Raw genomic sequence first — 17,284 nt, 5'->3', positions numbered from 1 at the left:
ACATATAAGTGAGATAAGGTATTTGTTTTTCTCTGACTTATTTTAGCAAAATGCCCTCAGGGTCTGTCCATAATATTCCAAATGGCAAGACTTCCGTCTTTTTTATGGCTAATATTCCATTGCATATACAAATAGATATACCACAATTTCTTCATCCATCCATCCATGGACACTTAGATTGCTTCCATGTCTTGACTACTGTAAATGCTACAATGGATGGGGATGCATATATCTTTTTGAGTTAGCTTTTTCATTTCTTTTGAGTAAATACACAGAAGTGGGATTGCTGGATCATACAGTAGTTCTATTTTTAATTTATTAAGGAAACTCCATACTGTTTTCCATAGTGGCTGTCACAATTTACATTCCTACCAACAGTGCACAAGGGTCCCTTTTTCTCCATATCCTTGTCAACACTTGGTATCTCTTGTCTTTTTGCTAACAGTCATTCTAACAGGTGTAAGGTAATATCTCATTATGGTTTTGATTTGCATTTCCCTGATGATTAGTGATGTTGAGCACATTTTCATGTACCTGTTGGCTACCTGTACGTCTTCTTTGGGAAAACGTCTATTTAGATTCTCTGCCCATTTTTCAATCAGACTGTTTTTATGCTATTGAGCTGTATGAGTTCTTTATATATTTTGGATATTAACTCCTTATTGGATACATAATTTGCAAATACTTTCTCTCATTTGGTAGGTCTCCTTCATTTTGTTGACGGTTCCCTTTGCTGTGCAGAAGCTTTTTAGTAGTCCCACTTGTTTAGTTTTGTTTTTGTTGCCTTTGCTTTTGGTGTCATATCCAAAAAAATCACGGCCAAGACTGATGTCAAGGAGCTTATTGCCTATGTTTTCTTCTAGGAATTTTATGGTTTCAGGCTTTATGTTCAAGTCTTTAAACAATTTTGAGTTGATTTTTGTGTATGGTGTAAGATAGTGGTCCAGTTTTCCCAACACCATTTATTGAAGAGACTGTCCTTTCCCCCATTTTATATTCTTGGTTCCTCTGCCATAAATTTATTGACCATGGATGCATAGGTTTATTTCTGGGCTCTCTATTCTGTTCCATTGATCTATGTGTCTGTTTTTATGCCAACACCATACTGTTTTGATTACTACAGATTTGTAAGGGTTTTTTTTTTACATAATAGCTTTATTGAGATATAATTCATATACCATACAATTCAACCATCTAAAGTGTACAATTCAGTGGTTTTTAGTACATTGACAGAGCTCTGCAGCCATTACCACAATTAAATTTAGAGCATTTTCATCTCCCCCAAAACAAAGTCCATATCCACTGGCAGTCACTCCCATTTCCCAGCTTCACCCCAGCCATAGACAATCACTAATCTAACTTTCTGTCTCTTCTACATATTTGCCTATTTTGGATATTATATATTAATGGAATCATACAATATGTGTTCTCTTGTAACTGGTTTCTTTTACTCAGCAGAATATTTTCAAGATTCATCCATGTTGAAGCAAAAATCAATACATTTCTTTTTACGGCCAAATAATGCTTCGTTATATGGATATACCACATTTTATTTATCCATTCATCAGTTAATGGACATTTGAACTGTTCCCATTTTGGGGGCTGTTCTGGAACATTTGTGTACGTGTTTTTCATTTTATGTCTTATGAGTATATACTTAGGAATGGAATTACCAGGTCTTATGGCAACTCCATATTTAACATTTTGAGGAACTGTTTTCTAAAGCAGCTACAACCGTTTACATTCCCACCAGCAATGTTATGAGGGTTCCAATTTCTCCACATCTTCAACAGTTACCTGGTCTTTTTGATTACAGCCATGCTAGTGGGGTGTTAAGTGGTATCTCACTGTGGTTTTGATTTGTATTTCCCTAATGACTAATGATGTTGCCCATCTTTTCATGTGTTTACTGGACATTTGTTTGTCTTCTCTGGAGAAATGTCTATTCAAATCCTTTACCCATTTTTTAGTTGGGCTGTCTTTTTATCGTTTAGTTTTAAGAATTTGTTATATATTCTGGGCAAAAGTATCTTATCAGATCTACAATTTTGGTTATGGTAAACTTGGTACAGAAAATATTTGTGTTAATGAGGCTGACAACACGGGGTGGCAGCTATGTATTGGTGAGGGAAGAGGTACAGTATAACATCAGAAGCCAGATATAATTCTCACTGCCAATGTTCCCATCAAAAATCTGGGACTTTTGTTCCAAGTACCAAATAAAATATTGATGAGGCTGTTTTTAGTACTATAAGGCCTATCCTCTGGTGATGTAAAGTAAGCTAGCCAGCTAATAAAAACTCAGCTGCCTGAATAAGGAATTTGGTCTTTTTTGTGGTATGCAAGAAACATGCAAAACACAACGAGACCTAAGAAAGAAATTGCTATGAGACTTGCAAGAAAGTTTTTCCTTTCTAATAAAGAGAACTTGAGGAAGTGTCCCCTGCTCTTCCTCAGCCAGATGGTAGTGTCAAATTATGACAGCCCTCTCCTGACACGCAGAGCTGTAAAGTACACTGGACTTACGTCTCTGATGAAACTGATGAACTGCTAAACTACCCTGTAACTGTCTGGCTCTGGGCTTCTTATTCTGTGAAATAATACATTCCTTATTATTTAGGCCACTTTTAGATGGGAGGATACTGTTACTTGTAATCCAAAACATTCTGATACATTTTCTACTTTGTCAATAAGCACATTACTGGATGGACAGAGCTATACAGAAATTAGAATGAAGTGATTATGAAAGCTAGATCTGCCTAGAACACTACATACTAGTTTTCAGTAGTTTGATTTTTAAAAATGTAAACAGTATTTTGCACTTTATCAAACATCTTAGGTACTAACTTACCCAATACCCACCAGAACTCTAAATCAGGCAGTCTGTGGCTATTTTACAGAGAGATATATATATATATATATAATCCTCCAGTATAGGTCTTCCAATTCTATATCCCATGTGTGTTCTACCACATCATAGTATGTCTCTTAGTATCAAATACAATGCATTAAAAGCAATATAATCAATAAACCATATGGAAAAGAATATAAAAATAGTATGTCTATACGAGTAGTATAACTGAGTCACTTTGTTGTGCAGCAGAGAGTGGCACAACACTGTAAATCAACTGCACTTCAAAAAAAAGCACCATAATCAACAACAAAATGATTGCAGTATTCTTTCAGCACTTAAATAACTGCTTGACATTATACAACTCTATGAGATGAGTAATGTGACTAAAATGAATAATAAAATGTCCAAAGAGCTGCTATATGTTAAGTTTAAACTGGGCAAGCAGAGTGACCAGAAGAAATCTAGCACCTTCTAATAGCTCTACTGAAGCACTTACAGTGTATTAAAAATTTTCCCTCTACATGCCTGACTCAATCTATGCTGTGAGGTCTCTGGGGCTATTTATTTTTTCCTGACATCTCTGCACCTAACACTATGTTTGACATATGTAGTATGTTTGCTAAATTAAGAAATCAAAGATTTAGAGTCTCAGCCCCCCTTTACCAGCTGTTCTAGAATACATCTAGAAAATGTTAAGATAAATCAGTTTAAGTAAACAAAATTAAACGTTCTTTATAAATTTTGAGTGTTATTTATGAAAAAGTTTGCTTACCATTTAACAAATGAAAGTAACACTCACATATAACTGACACTTTACTCAGATATGTAAAAAGAATCTTAAAGCATAAAAGAGTCCTATAACTTTTAGAATCAACAGCAATTTCCTTTTTGGTAGCTTTCCCGTTGTGCCTCACACACTTGTGCTTTCTAACTGTTTATTCACAGGACTTTCAAAGACCTCCCTATCCCTAGACGACAGATATAACTAATTCAGTTGCACCTCAGCTTCCCAAGCCACCAGGACAAGTGCCTACCTACCCATCCTGCATTAGCATTTACATGCCATGAGAGATACTGCACAGGGAACTGGCTTTACCAAGATGAATAAAAATGCATGCTCTGCCCATGGCTTGGCAGAGGAGGCAATGACACACAATGAAATATGGGGTGTACTATAACGACAGTTACTTACAAATGGCCACTGATTGCCTGGAGGAGCTGGGAAATGCAACTGGGACAGGATCTTGATGTTTGCCAGACAGAGAAAGCAAGCGGAAGGACATTCAGATGGAAAAAAAAGTACATACAAAGGCACCAATAAGTAAAAAATGATGAGGCACTTGAGAACCAAGTAGTTTGACTTGGTTATAGCATAAGCCTGGCTAGAAATAAGGATCAGAACATGAGTGCCATGAAGAGGAGTTTAAATGTTTAATTCTGAAGATATGTCACTGACTTTTAAATAAGGTAGTGACACTAGATTTCCTTTTCAGAAGAAAACCTAGTGGCAGTATGGAAGACAGAATGAAGAAGAACTTGGGAGGTAAAAAGGGCAAAGCCTCAAGTAGGCTATAGAAATAGTCCAGGTGAGAAATAAATGAAACTGCAATGATGCCAGTGGCAGCGGGGATAAAGAAGAATTTGACTCAAGAGATATTTGGGGATCTAAATGACAGGACACACTTACCATAACATGATACTTATGTTCCTGAAAAATCTCCATGTTCTTAAAACTACACATTAAAACAAACAGTCGCACATTAAAAATAACATGGCTTAAGGAAAAGAGTTGGAAGCAAGACACTCAAAACCTGTGCAACTCTGTAACCAGAGTATTAACAAAACCAACAAGAATCCTAATAAGCATATTAACATAGTTAAAGATGTGCTAAGTAACTAATAAGCCTGGCACTTTCTAAAGGCACAGCTCAAACAAAGTACAGCTGTCCCTCAGTATTCACAGGGATTGCTTCCAGGACCTGCCACAGACACCAAAGTCCGCAGATGCTCCAGCCCCATAGTCGGCCCTCGGTATCCACGGTTCGCATCTGCAGGTTCAACCAACCCCCACGCTCGCAGTACTGTAGTTATTGAAAACAATTCACGTGTTAAGTAAGTAGACACACGTAGTTCAAACCCACGTTGTTTGAGGATCAAATGTAATAGAAAAAAGTGTAAAGGGTATTTGAAGCTAAGTTACAGAAACAAAGAAAAAATGCACAAACATCTGGGGGAAATGTGCAATAAATTCTTTCAACACAGATAAATGGCCAAAATCAGTCAAGAGGAAGAATGTGGTATATGGACAGAGTACACAGAACTCTGTCCTTCAGTAGCTTGCTGCTGTCACCTGTGTTGGTGTACTTTAGATTCAGCTGCCACTGCTTACGGCAGCAAGCATTGATATGCTGGGAACGTTGTTAAGTACATTTTCCTCTTTATGGACAGTATGTGAGCCAGTCTGGAATGCCTCAAAAGCCCCTCGAGTGAGTGACTAAGCCTCCCACCTCCAAACCAGGTCAGGAGGTGTTCTGTGTCATACTTTTAGTACAGACTGTAACTGATGATTGCTTTAGGTACTAGTGAAGGGGAGTAAAACATATACACCAGGTTTCCAGATAGGAGTGAATGGACAGATACTGTTTCCATTAAGAAAAATTAGGGAATAATGAAGCATGAATATGAAGATAATATAATGCATGTGGTTTTTGTTATGCTGAGTTTGAGGCGTCTTACAGACATCCTTATTTAGATAAATATCAAGTAAGCAGTTAGAACTCTGGACTAGAGAAGAAGAGAATGATGTGGGCTGAAACTATGAATCATCAGTACACAGGAAATGATGAAACTTTGAGAATAAACAAAGAATTCATGCATTTACTCAATTCACTCATTCAATAAATATTTATATAATATATACGAGCCTACACTGGCAGTTAGGGGGGTATAAGAGGGAAGAAGACAGCCATGATGCCCACTCCCACAGAACTCACATTATATCATGGGGAGACAGAAAACAGCCAAACACCCATAGAGCTAATTAATCATGTGCTACAAAGACATAAAAGGTACTAAAAGAGTATAACACAGGAACATGGCCTGACCTGGCATGGGGGTGGGAGGCTCAGTCACTTGAGGCACTTTGGAGGCATTCCAAACATAGTCCATGCAAAAGGCTCTGAGAGTAGAATAAACAGATGGAAAAACAAACATAGCATAAAATACTGAATAAACGTAAGGTTTAAGTGGCTATAGTATAGAGAAAGCAGAACATGGTGGAAGAAGCTGAAGTAAACAGCAAGTAGAACGAATGAAGTCTACAGGCTATGCTAAGGATTTAGTCTCTACAATGTATGAGATTTTAAATGGGAAAGTGATACAATCATATTTAAGAGGGCCCTGGACCAAAGCCAGATGAGAGGCAAGCAACAAAGATCAAAAATGGTCAGAGAGGTAGAGGAGCCACTAGCAGAAAACGTTACAAAAGCCAGAAGAGGAGAGAATTTTAAGAGTTCCCTACAAGGCCCAACATAACAAAGAAGTCAAGTAAGAAGAACGAAGAACCAAATACATTTAATGAGTGATTTCCAGACACTCTCTATTGTCACCACTATCTCAGGTGCTGTGATTCCCATTTTACACATGTACTAAACAAGGTCTACAGTTTATAGCATTTGTTCAAGGTCACTTAGCTAGAAAATGGCAGAACCAGAATCTAACGTCAAATCTTCCCAACTCCCAACCTCATGCTGATAATTAGAAGAGTACTGCCAACATACTAAGTTTCAGTAAAATGCAGATGCGTTATCATTCTAGACCAGCGCTGTCTAACAGACATTCATGCAATGCTGGAAATCTTCTATATCTGCGCTAATGCAGTAACTACTAGCCATAAGCAGCTACTGAGCACTTGAAATGCAGATATTGTGAAGAACTGAATTCGCAATTTTATTTCATTTTAATTAAAGTTTAAATAGCCACATGTAGCTAGCAGCTACTGAACTGGACATCACAGATCTAGACTGTAGAAGACTGAAAAACAGAAAGTAAGCAAATACAGATGAGTCAAAAGTATGATGGTAAAGAAAGAATGACAGCTAGACAGGAAGGCAGAGCTGAAGTATACCTGTTCATTCATAAATTCACTATTTGAGAAAGATTACTATGAGCTAGTTTATAATTCATGAAATTCTATTTATTAGGAAAACAGTTGCAACGTGAGCACACATAAAATCACAGATTTCCTTTATTTACCTATTAGCACTTGTTTTTCCTGACATTCTAATTTTTATTAAAGATTACCTTATAAGCAAATAATTAAAGACTGCCTTACAATCTGGCATGCAATAAGCTGGATGCCAGCTTACTGCATGCCTATAATAGGAGGTTGCTTGTGGCACTGCACTCAGGAGCATATGAAAGAAAACCATCCCTGAAACTAGATAAAGTATAAATAAATAAAAGTGCTAACAGACAGCTCTAACAATGCCAATGGTAAAGGTCTGACTCTTTTTGTAGGTGGCTGCGCTTCACACTCTCATCCCTAGGTTTTAAACTGCATACCTAATTCTTTTTTTTTAATTAATAAATGTATGTATGTATGTGTGTATGTATGTATACATGTTTGGCTGCATTGGGCCTTCGCTGTTGCATGCGGGCTTTCGCTAGCTACGGCGAGTGGGGGCTACTCTTCGTTGCGGTGCGCGGGTTCTAGGTGCACGGGCTTCAGTAGTTGTGGCATGCAGCCTCAGTAGTTGTGGCTCGTGGGCTCTAGAGCACAGGCTCAGTAGTTGTGGCGCATGGGCTTAGTTGCTCCGTGGCATGTGGGATCTTCCTGGACCAGGGCTTGAACCTGCGTCCCCTGCATTGGCAGGCGGATTCTTAACCACTGCATCACCAGGGAAGTCCTGCATACCTAATTCTAACATACAAGTAAAAGTGAATTCTCTGTATTGTTCACAAAAGTCAAGAGAGACCTGGCTAGAGCACAGTTGAATTTAATAATGCTCCCAGAACACAAGTCAAAGTGCTATCTCATTTACAGAAATGTTTTCTGGGATAGCAATGGGGCTACCACGTGGCCCTCCTGATGATACTGGTAAGAAACGGCTTTAACTAACAAAACAAAACTCTGAGAAAGTAACCTATAAGAACCTATGACTTGCTGAATTACCTGTACTAAACTTTAAAGGATTTCCTATAGAAATCTTCAAATGTTTTAAATATTTTTATAGTACAAGACTATAAAAACCAAAGACAAACCCAGAAACATTAATTAGTCACATTTCATTTCAAAATTTCATTCCTGCACCAGATCTATACATTAGCTATAATTACTGTCAACCCATGACCACAAAGTGGATATGGGAGTCCAAGGAAAAATCAGGAAAGGGAGAAAGTGAATATGGACTGTTGAATAAAAAGTTTATTTGGAAGGGCAAAAGTGAGGAAGAAATTTTAATCTGGCAAGCTTGAAATAAAATAGATGCTTTCTCCACTACACTTCAGAGATCATTTTCTCTTTTTAATTTAAAAAATTGTTATCCATGTTGTTAATAAGGTGCTAAGTGGAAAAGTAAGTACAAAAAATGTTCTAGTAAAATAGTATTTTCCCTAGAGTAATTTCATAAGAATATTGACATAGTTCAGACCCTAGCTGAAGTACCAACCTCAACCATTATGAAACTGCTAACTAATTTAAAAAATTATGCTGAGTTGTTTTTGACTCAATGCTTACCTTGGAATAAAACTGCCTGTAATCTGTAAACTACAGCATGACATCATTAAAAATCTCTTTAAGTCTGACCTTTTTAATCTTAATAAAAGCTAAATTATAAAAGATTAATAAATCCACACACTGGCATAGCTTAAAAAAAAAGGATGGGGGGAACACACCAAAATAAACTTCTTGTAAGAATATACGAGAAACCTAACAATGATCAACACAAGGAGAATGGATGGCCAGGAAAGACTTTCCACTGTATACCTTTCAGTGTGGTATTATTTTTTAAGCAAATGTATTGTGTGCTTAGAACTTTAAAAAAGTTTTAAGAGTATTAACCTTCAACTAGATGTTCCCCTTACCATAAAACCTGAACTCAGAAAACAGTTCCTTTTAGAACTGTAATTTGATCAGAAATTACTAACGCAAAGACTGACAAAGTATTAAGCTATTTTCTTGTTAAAATTCCTGTTTCCTAGATTAATTTCCTAAGTCCTGGGTCCACCTACTATTTAATAAGGTTTACTTAATACCCTGTTAACTGCCTATCAAATCTTTCAAAATCTATACTGTAATCGTTTGTTTTCCATACTCCTCACCCTCAACCTCACCCCATTCACCTCAGCCTCATTCTCAACTTCAGCAGATGATCTTGCCTCAAACTAGCCCCAGTTGCTGAGGTGATTTTAGGTCACCTAGTTTGAACTCCATTATTAAAACATACCTGTCATCATGGCCTACTCTCCTCACCTTGTTTTTTTCCCTCTTTTTTGATGTCCCTCCTTTCCTTTTACCCATCTTCTTTCTACCACTTCTAGGGCTCATTCCACTAATCATCCTCTTCCTCACAGATCCCTCTCCCTGCTTCTCTTCTAACTCTAAAGAATACTGACATTGGGACTTTCCTGGTGGCTCAGTGGTTAAGAATCTGCCTGCCAATGCAGGGGACACGGGTTCGAGCCCTGGTCCGGGAAGATCCCACATGCCACGGAGCAACAAAGCCCGTGTGCCACAACTACTGAGCCTGCGCTCTAGAGCCTGCAAGCCACAACTACTGAGCTTGTGTGCCACAGCTACTGAAGCCCATGTGCCTAGAGCCCGTGCTCTGCAACAAGAGAAGCCACCACAATGAGAAGCCCGTGCACCGCAATGAAGAGTAGCCCTCACTCACCACAACTAGAGAAAGCCCATACGCAGCAACGAAGACCGAACGCAGCCAAAAAATAAAAATAAAAATAAAAATACTGACATCTCCTATCCTGCAAAGAATTACCTCAACTGTAAACGACTAGAGTTAACTTTTCTTTGTCCATTTTTCCATAAATGTCTCAAAACTGACGCTCACTGCCTCCACTGTCTCATCAGCACTTACTCCTTTATTCTACTTATTTGTCCACATGTTCCTTCTTCAAACGCTACTTAATTATCTATCATATATCAAGTATTTGGAATATAACAATGAAAAGACAAAGACAAGGCCTCTGCATTCTCAGTTTACATTTCTTTGCAATTTTATTTTCATTACCTAGGGCTTAATTGAAGTTGCTGTCTCAAAGATTATAACCTCTATAATAGTTTTCATTTTTATCTCCTCTCTCCCATGTCAATGGATGAGAAAAATCTCTCTTCTTGTCTAAGGAGACTCATTATACCCTCCTACCTCCCTGGGGCCCTCAAACTATTAAGAATTCCATCTTTTCTCTTTGAGTCTTCAACTGCTCCCTCCTTCCTGGCTTGTTCTCTTAACCCCCAAAATAAATTCTTCCTCAAACCTAAATTTTCTAAATTTCATCATCTCTCCGTAAGTCAAAGCATTAAAGAACAGTCTCTACTCAATCTCTGGCCACCCATTTATTACTCAACTCACAGCATCCTGGCTTTCCTTGCTACCAGTACAAAATGGTGTTTTTCTGTACTATTGCCAAAGTCACCAGAACTCTTCTGATCCCTCCAAAAGACACTTTTTTTTTTTAAAAAAAGGGAACCCTAGTACACTGTTAGCGGGGATGTAAACTGGTACAGTCACTATTTATTTATTTATTTGGTGGCATTGGGTCTTTGTTGCTGCGCGTGGGCTTTCTCTAGTTGCAGAGAGCGGGGGCTACTCTTTGTTGCGGTGCGTGGGCTTCTCGTTGCCGTGTCTTCTCTTGTTGCAGAGCACGGGCTCTAGATGCGCGGGCTCTGTAGTTGTGGCGCACGGGCTTAGTTGCTCTGCAGCATGTGGGATCTTCCTGGACCGGGGCTCGAATCCATGTCCCCTGCATTGGCAGGCGGATTCTTAACCACTGCGCCACCAGGGAAGTCCCCAAAAGACACTTTTAAGTTCTTCTCTTTCCTGATCTCTGCAAAATCTAGACACTGCTGACTCCTTCAAATATGACATCACTCTGCTAATTTTCCAACTACCTATTTATTCTCAGACAACACTGACAGGTTCCTCATCTCCTACCTGCCTCTTAAATGCAGTGTTCTTTAGGGTTTGTCCTCTTCTCTTATCGTTTTATATTCTTTCTCTATGGGATTTCATTCAGCTTCATGACTTCAATTACTACCTAGAACAAATACACACAACACTCAAATCTTTAATATAAGCCCACATTTCTCTTCCAGATCCAGATATAGCCAATTACCTGTTGGTCATATCCACCTAGGTGACCCATGACTACTTTATTTATTTATTTTATATAAATTTTTTTATTTTTATTTTCGGCTGCGTTGGGTCTCCATTGGTGCACGCGGGCTCTCTCCAGCTGTGGCAAGCGGGGGCCACTCCTCGCCGCGGTGCACGGGCCTCCCACCGCCGCGGCCTCTCCTGCTGCGGAGCACGGGCTCCAGGCGCGCGGGCCTCAGCAGTCATGCCGCACGGGCCTAGCCGCTCCACCGCACGTGGGGCCCTCCCGGACCAGGGCCTGAACCCTTTTCCCCCGCATTGGCAGGTGGACTCCCAATCACTGCGCAACCAGGGAAGTCCCCCCATGACTACTTTAAATTCACCATGTCCAAGGTAGAAATCATCACCACTCCTCCAAATCTACTTCTCCTGTATCTCCTAGACAGAGAATGTGCATTTCTAACAAGGTTCCAGATGATGCTGATGCTGCCAGTTCAGGATCCACATTCTGAGAGTCACTGCTCGAACATGCTGCCCCTTCCTACCTCCAGGCCGTCAGGTTCCCACATTCTGAGAGTCACTGCTCGAACATGCTGCCCCTTCCTACCTCCAGGCCATCAGGTTCCCACATTCTGAGAGTCACTGCTCGAACATGCTGCCCCTTCCTACCTCCAGGCCGTCAGGTTCCCACATTCTGAGAGTCACTGCTCGAACATGCTGCCCCTTCCTACCTCCAGGCCGTCAGGTTCCCACATTCTGAGAGTCACTGCTCGGACATGCTGCCCCTTCCTGCCTCCAGGCCGTCAGGCTCCTTCTGCTAGCTCCTAGACCATGGTATCTATGCAGCAGGCACTGTTAATATTTCACAACACTCTATCTTATTGAACTTAGACTCGTGCAACATAGCATTCTAAGCAGTAATTACCAAATGATGAGAGAAGACTAGAGATGAAACAACAGTCAACCTAGAAAGCTGGATGTTTCTTGAGGGCGGAATAGCATTCTAGGGTATCCCTCGAATCAAATCTTACCCAAGTACATAGGCTCTTGATAAATATTTGCTGAGTGGATGGCAGTATTATCTATCCAGTCACCCAAGCCAGAAGCCACAGCAAGATTCACCCCCTCCTTCCCCATAATCCAAGTCACCAAGTCCTATCTTCTGCCTCCTAAATGTGTCTCATACCTGGTCCCTCCTCTCCATCTGCACTGTTATTATGTTCTTTCAGGTCCTTAATATCTCACTTTACAGTAATAATTTTTTAATTGGTCCCCATGTCTACATTCAGCTACCCTATTTTATCCACATGACCATAAGATTGATCCCTCTAAAACAGTAAATGAGACGATGTCATTCTCCTGCTTAAAAACAATAACTTCCCACAGGCTTTAAGGAAAAAAATATTAATTCCCTCATGTGATATGCAAACCCTTCTAGGATCCTGCATCAATCTACCTGACCACTCTGTCTCTCCATTCCACCCTACCCCCCTACCCTCCAGCCATGCTGAACTGGCTTATATATTCATTCCTCAGTGGCTTTAAACATAAAGCTTTCTACCTAGAGTGTCTTTCCCACTGGCTAAATATTCATCCTTTTAAGCCTCAGCTCAGGCACCGTCTCTTCCATGAAGCTTTCTTTGAGTGACATTCCTTCATCTCTCCATCCAATCCCCACCTCAGCTTGGATTACACCTCTCCGCTGCCATGTGCTCTTACAGCACCCCATGTTTAGTCTGTTAATAGCACATATCACACTGCATAATAATTGTCTTGTTCACCTAGTTGATTAAGTTCCTTGGAAACTATAATTATGTCTCCTGTTTGTATAGTCAATGCTAGGTATATTAACAGACACTCAACTAAAATTTAAATAAATACATTCCATGCTATTCTCTAAACAGTGGCTCTCAAAATTTAGCATAGATCAGAGCTACCCAGAGGTATATAAATCTAGACTGCTTGGCCCCAGCCCCGGAGTTATAGATTCAGCTGGTTCAGGGTGGGACGTAACAGGTTCCCAGATGATGCTGATGCTGTCCAGGCATCACAGTTTGAGTGTCAGTGCTCCAAATCTATGTTCTCTCTTCCTAGCTCCAGGATTTAGAGTCTTTTCCTAGCTACCTCCAACTCTGCCTACTGCAATGCTAATCTTTTTAGACCCAGCTCAATTGTCACCTCCTTCATAAAACTTCCCCTAATCCCCAAAGAAACTGATTTTGCTCTTTCCTCAATTTCTGTCCAGCTTTGTGTATATTATTCATATGGTAACATGCTAACTTTCTTTCACACCTATTGGCAGTTGTCTCATGTTCTCTACTTAAATGAAGGCAGGAAACCTGCCTTAATCATTTTGATATCCTCCACAGCCTGGCAGAGTAACCAGTGAAATGCAGACGAAACCTACAAGTATTTGTTCATCTGAACGAATCCCTGCAGACTGCCCCGACTCTGGGCCCACAGGTCTGTCTGACTGGCTTAATCCTCCTGGCCCAAGCTGACTTCTTACACTGCCTTGTACTTTTGCTTGCCTTACAACCTATGACAGATGCCTGATCCTCGCACACTTGTCTGTCCCTCTCTCATTGCTGACTGACCCTTAGTCAGTTTCTTTGCCTTGTACTCTGAACGCTTTTATTTTCTTAACCACTACGGGACATAGTAAATGGAGAAATTTTCTCTTTATGATTGATCTGAATTTTAATTCTGCTGGCCATAAGACAGGTTGCTTGCTTTTTTCTGAAGTAGCCTTTCTTGGTCAGAGAATTCAAACTAAAATATGCTGTGTACAACTCCAAGTGCAGTTATTGTAGACAGCAATAAATGTGTTTTAGGTTCTATTTACAGATGGTGGAGATAATTGTAATACAAAGTTTAAAAACACAAAAACATAAAGAAGGTCACTTATGATATGTAAGGTTGGCCTAAGAAACAAAACTTAAAAGAATAACTAATTATTTATGCACTATGTTCACATATGCATCCAAAACAAAATTTGTATTACCTATTCCAACGAAAAAAAGATACCAAAACACCTGGTCATATTTCTGAGTTACACTAATGACACAGTAAAAACTACATCTGATACATAAAAAGTTAACTGTTTCTAAAAATGCCCCTACAAGATTTACTCCTTCAAAAATTACTGAGAGGCTGTTTTCAATCACACCGATCTAAACATTCTACTTGATTATTTTATTCTTATTTTACCTCTGTGTGTAACACTTAAGTACTCTATCTAAATCTATACATACCTACCTAGAGAAAATATTGATGATATATTTATTTCAATAAATAAACATCCATTTATTTAATCATAGACAACTGACCAGTAATGGTTCAAGAAAAATTCTTTGGAGCTCAGTACTCACATTTTTATATGCATATGCATAATTTTCAGCCCATCTGCTCAACAGTTTAATATGACCCAAATAGAGATGAAGGGATATAACAGGAAAAAAAGAAGTAGGCTACTTTTAAGGTAGCAAGTAAAATTAATACCTGTCAAAAAAGATTCTTGATAGGCTCAATTCAATCTCTAAACCTTTTTACTTTCCCCTTACTTGAATTAATCACTGATATTCATAAATTAAAATCTGCTGACAAAAATGTATGTCCATAACACTCAGTAAAAGTTATAAAGATTTTCCAAAGGGAATGAAAGTTTTCAGAACTGTATGCCCAATTAACAAGATAAATGAACCAGATCACTCCAAAGTCCAATTTATTTGAATTAATCAATATTCCATATGGCAGAGTTGAGCTACAGTCCTGACACTTTCGAACCAGTGCTATATTCAGCAGACCAACATAATCCTAAAAGTTGAGGGGCCACTGTCACAACAAATTATGTCCTGAAATGTTATTGAGAGGACGGCAGGAAAAAAAGCCAAGAGTGAATCAGAAAATAAATACTAAAAAGGAAACTGTAAAGAAGAGAGAAATAATGACCTGGAAGAAAAAAATCTCATACGGTGATTTTAAAATATTTTTGAAAAATAAGGAAACACTGAGTATCAGGAAGATAAATTTAAGACCTAAAAGAGAATTTTCAAAATTCAGCGTGTTGTTCAAGAAAAAAAAACTATTTGGAAAGCAGATCATTCTGCTATACACTGCATAAACAACAAGACTAGGTCACTGTTCCTCAAAACGTATCATTTATAAATAAAGGTAAAAACACTGGACAAAGATCTTCAAGATCTGGACCTTCAGGTAAAATACATGTATAGAGAAGTTGTATTAAAGCACTAAAGTTCAATTCATAACTCCAAAAGATTATGCAAAAAAAAAAAAAAAAAAAGGCTGCACTATGAATGGCTCCGCTCTAACTTGTTTTCTGTAGGTCTCGAAAAGCCTAAGTTTTGACTCGGAAGGCCAAAATCGTCTCTGAGCTGCCTCCGAAGTTGGCAGGGTAAAACTTCCTCTACATATCAAAACCACTAATCATTTATTAAGTCTGCTCCTAATCTGAATTTTAAGGACACTAATAGGTGCGCTTAATCATTTGTCCTGTTTTAAATAAAAGCTGACTTACTTGACTAATGTCACTTTCTTCCCCCCCAATCACACAAATTGATCCCAAGTTGCAGTCCACAGAATTTCTCTCTTCACTCACCCACCGCTCTATTTTGAAATGCTTAATATCTACATACAAGGTGAAATAAATGCAATTACAAGGTGCAAGACATTACGCCAAGCAATCCGTCGAAAAATCTTCGGACAACTGTTCAAAGACTTGTAGAAAAAGCCTAACGACCAAATCAACTGTTCGGATATCTGATATAGATGAAAAAGCACTGCAAACTTTTTCTACTATGCATGCAATTCTTGATTACAAAGAGGAAACTGCACCGGCTAGCCGGAGCGAGAAAACCGGTAGGGTAACAGGCTAAAAGGGCGTCGTTGATTTCTTGGCTACAGTGACAGAGGCGGGAGACACACCCCTAGCGTCGGTCGGAAACACTACAGCAGTGAATTCTACCTAGGGATTAATGTGAGGCTAAGGAAAGACAAATTTAAATCGCCATGATTCAAAAACAATCAGCACAGGAGAGACTTACGAAGGTAACAAAGAAAACGAAAAACCCTTGGCAGTAAGTAAGCACTAAAAAATAAGTATCTCCGTTTATCACAAACCGAATTTAGACTTGTTTTCATGAATCTACACCTTAGACCTCTCCGGTTCGCCACTGCAGAGTAAAGCAGCAGCGAAAAACAACCAAAAAACAAAAAACCTCGTACGTTTGCAAACAGCAGTGAAATAAACACGAACTGGAGAGGGGGAAGTAAGGCAGAATTCCTTCCAAGGCTCGTTGCTTGAAAACAGAGTATGAGTGGGAGAAAGAGCAGCCCTGGAGAGAAAGTGGGTCTTATATAAAGGGCCATTTGCCACACATGATTTCCACAGGATTCCGGAATCTCCCCGAACTTGAGAGAGTGAGTCTGGGGGTGAGGGGGGGGCTCCACGTGGAAGAGGGTCCGGAGAAAGGGAAGGCAGGCCGATCTGAGGGCTGTCCGGAGCGGACGGCCCGGGCAGCGGGGTGTCGAGGCCGGGGCGGAATCCCGGGGGCGCGGGGGGGTGGTGGTGCGGAGGGGCGCCCCGCGGAGGCCCGGGGGCGGGCGGCGGGGCCCCGCCGTTCTGTCAATAGGCCGCCCGCCGCCCCCGGGCCGCTGGGGCTCTCTCGGGTCTCTCGAATTTTCCACCGGGGGAAGCCGCCCCGGGGCGTCCGGACTCGCCCCCGCCCCTGGAAGCGGCGGGCGGGGAGCGATGGTGCGTGGGGAAGCCAAAGGCTCACCATTTTGCTGGGCGGTCGGCGGCTCGCTCGCGCGGAGGAGTGTCGGCGCTCAGACTGGCTCCCGCAGGAAGCTGCGGCGGCGGCGGCGGCGGCGGCGGCGGCCCAACTACGGTCGGCTGGGGCGGCTGCGGCCCTCGGGACGCCCGCGGGGGAGGGGGTGCGGGCTGGGGGAGGGGAGGCGGCGCCGCGGAGACCGCGCCGGCCGGGTGACTGGGCACACGCGGGATCGGGCAAGGAAAAGAGAAATTAAGGTCGAGATTCAGAGAAGGAGAGCGCGGGAGGAGAGACGGCGAGAAGGG

General features: G+C 40.5%; 1 protein-coding gene across 3 annotated transcripts in view; it reads right to left on the bottom strand.

Annotated features, from left to right (window-relative positions):
- The window catches only part of PPP3R1 (protein phosphatase 3 regulatory subunit B, alpha), an 81,282-nt gene that overhangs the window by 41,400 nt on the left and 22,598 nt on the right, over nt 1-17,284 (bottom strand). The window contains exon 1 of one of the 3 annotated variants that reach the window (XM_079940606.1): nt 16,986-17,109. The exons of 1 other annotated variant lie outside the window; for it this stretch is intronic. In XM_079940606.1, coding sequence (XP_079796732.1) covers nt 16,986-16,988 — 3 coding nt within the window. In that variant the 5' untranslated portion in view covers nt 16,989-17,109. Of the gene's footprint in view, nt 1-11,025; nt 11,043-16,985; nt 17,110-17,284 lie in introns of those variants that run through there. One more of the 3 variants, XM_079940607.1, reaches the window with a different exon arrangement.

Source organism: Stenella coeruleoalba (genome assembly GCF_951394435.1).
Source record: "Stenella coeruleoalba genome assembly, chromosome: 13".
Taxonomy (NCBI): Eukaryota; Metazoa; Chordata; class Mammalia; order Artiodactyla; family Delphinidae; genus Stenella; species Stenella coeruleoalba.
This window is presented reverse-complemented; position numbering and strand designations above follow the sequence as displayed.